This window comes from Aptenodytes forsteri, unplaced genomic scaffold, assembly GCF_000699145.1.
Source record: "Aptenodytes forsteri isolate BGI_AS27 unplaced genomic scaffold, ASM69914v1 Scaffold13, whole genome shotgun sequence".
Taxonomy (NCBI): domain Eukaryota; kingdom Metazoa; phylum Chordata; class Aves; order Sphenisciformes; family Spheniscidae; genus Aptenodytes; species Aptenodytes forsteri.
Genome location: NW_008794543.1, coordinates 1,665,955 through 1,666,590, shown reverse-complemented (window position 1 = coordinate 1,666,590; position 636 = coordinate 1,665,955). Strand labels below are relative to the sequence as shown.

General features: G+C 59.4%; 1 protein-coding gene across 1 annotated transcript in view; it reads right to left on the bottom strand.

The window, feature by feature from the left end:
- TLL1 (tolloid like 1) overlaps positions 1–438 on the bottom strand; it is a 145,751-nt gene extending 145,313 nt beyond the window's left edge. Inside the window, exon 1 of the mRNA XM_009272317.2 lies at positions 282–438. Within this exon, the coding sequence (XP_009270592.1) occupies positions 282–438 (157 nt within the window). The remainder of the gene's footprint in view (positions 1–281) is intronic.
- Between the last annotated feature and the right edge of the window lie 198 nt (positions 439–636).

The following is a 636-nucleotide window of genomic DNA, read 5'->3' as shown; positions in this document are numbered from 1 at the left end:
CGGAGCGGAGGCGGCCGGTCCAGCCCTGCCCGCCGCGCCCCTCTCCCACCTAAGCCGGAGGCGCTAGGGAGGTGGGAAGTCCCAGAAAAGCAGGTCCCGGGTACCTTCCCCAGGTGAGGGAGCCGGGCGCAGGGCTCCGGCTCCGCTTGTCGCTGCTGCCCCGGGAGGGAGCAGGTGAGCACGGGACTCCCCCCTCACCCACAGCGCCGTAAATAAAGCCGAGACAAAGTCACCATCTGGGGAGGGGGTGGGGAGCCGTATTAGACTTGGAAGTCACTTACCGGCTTTGCAAGGATCCTTATAATCTATCGCCTCAGCTTTATCCTCTTCAGTGAAATCGTAAGTGTAGTCATAATCAAGGCCAGAGCAGGAGGAAGGCTTCCCACAGACAGTCCACCCGGCCAGCCACAGTGCCATCCTCCAGCAAAGCATTTTCATCCTCCCTCGGGCGGAGAGGTGGTGGGCAGGGTGCAGATGAATTTAGCGGCCGGTTCAGCTGTCCACGCCGGCTTGGGAAAGGAGGGTAAGGGATGGAGGAACCACAGGTTTGGGGGTTGTTGGTTTGTTTGTTTGTTTTTTTTTTGGGGGGGGGTTGTTGGGTTTGTTTTTTTTCTTCTCACCCTGGAGGCTCTTCCG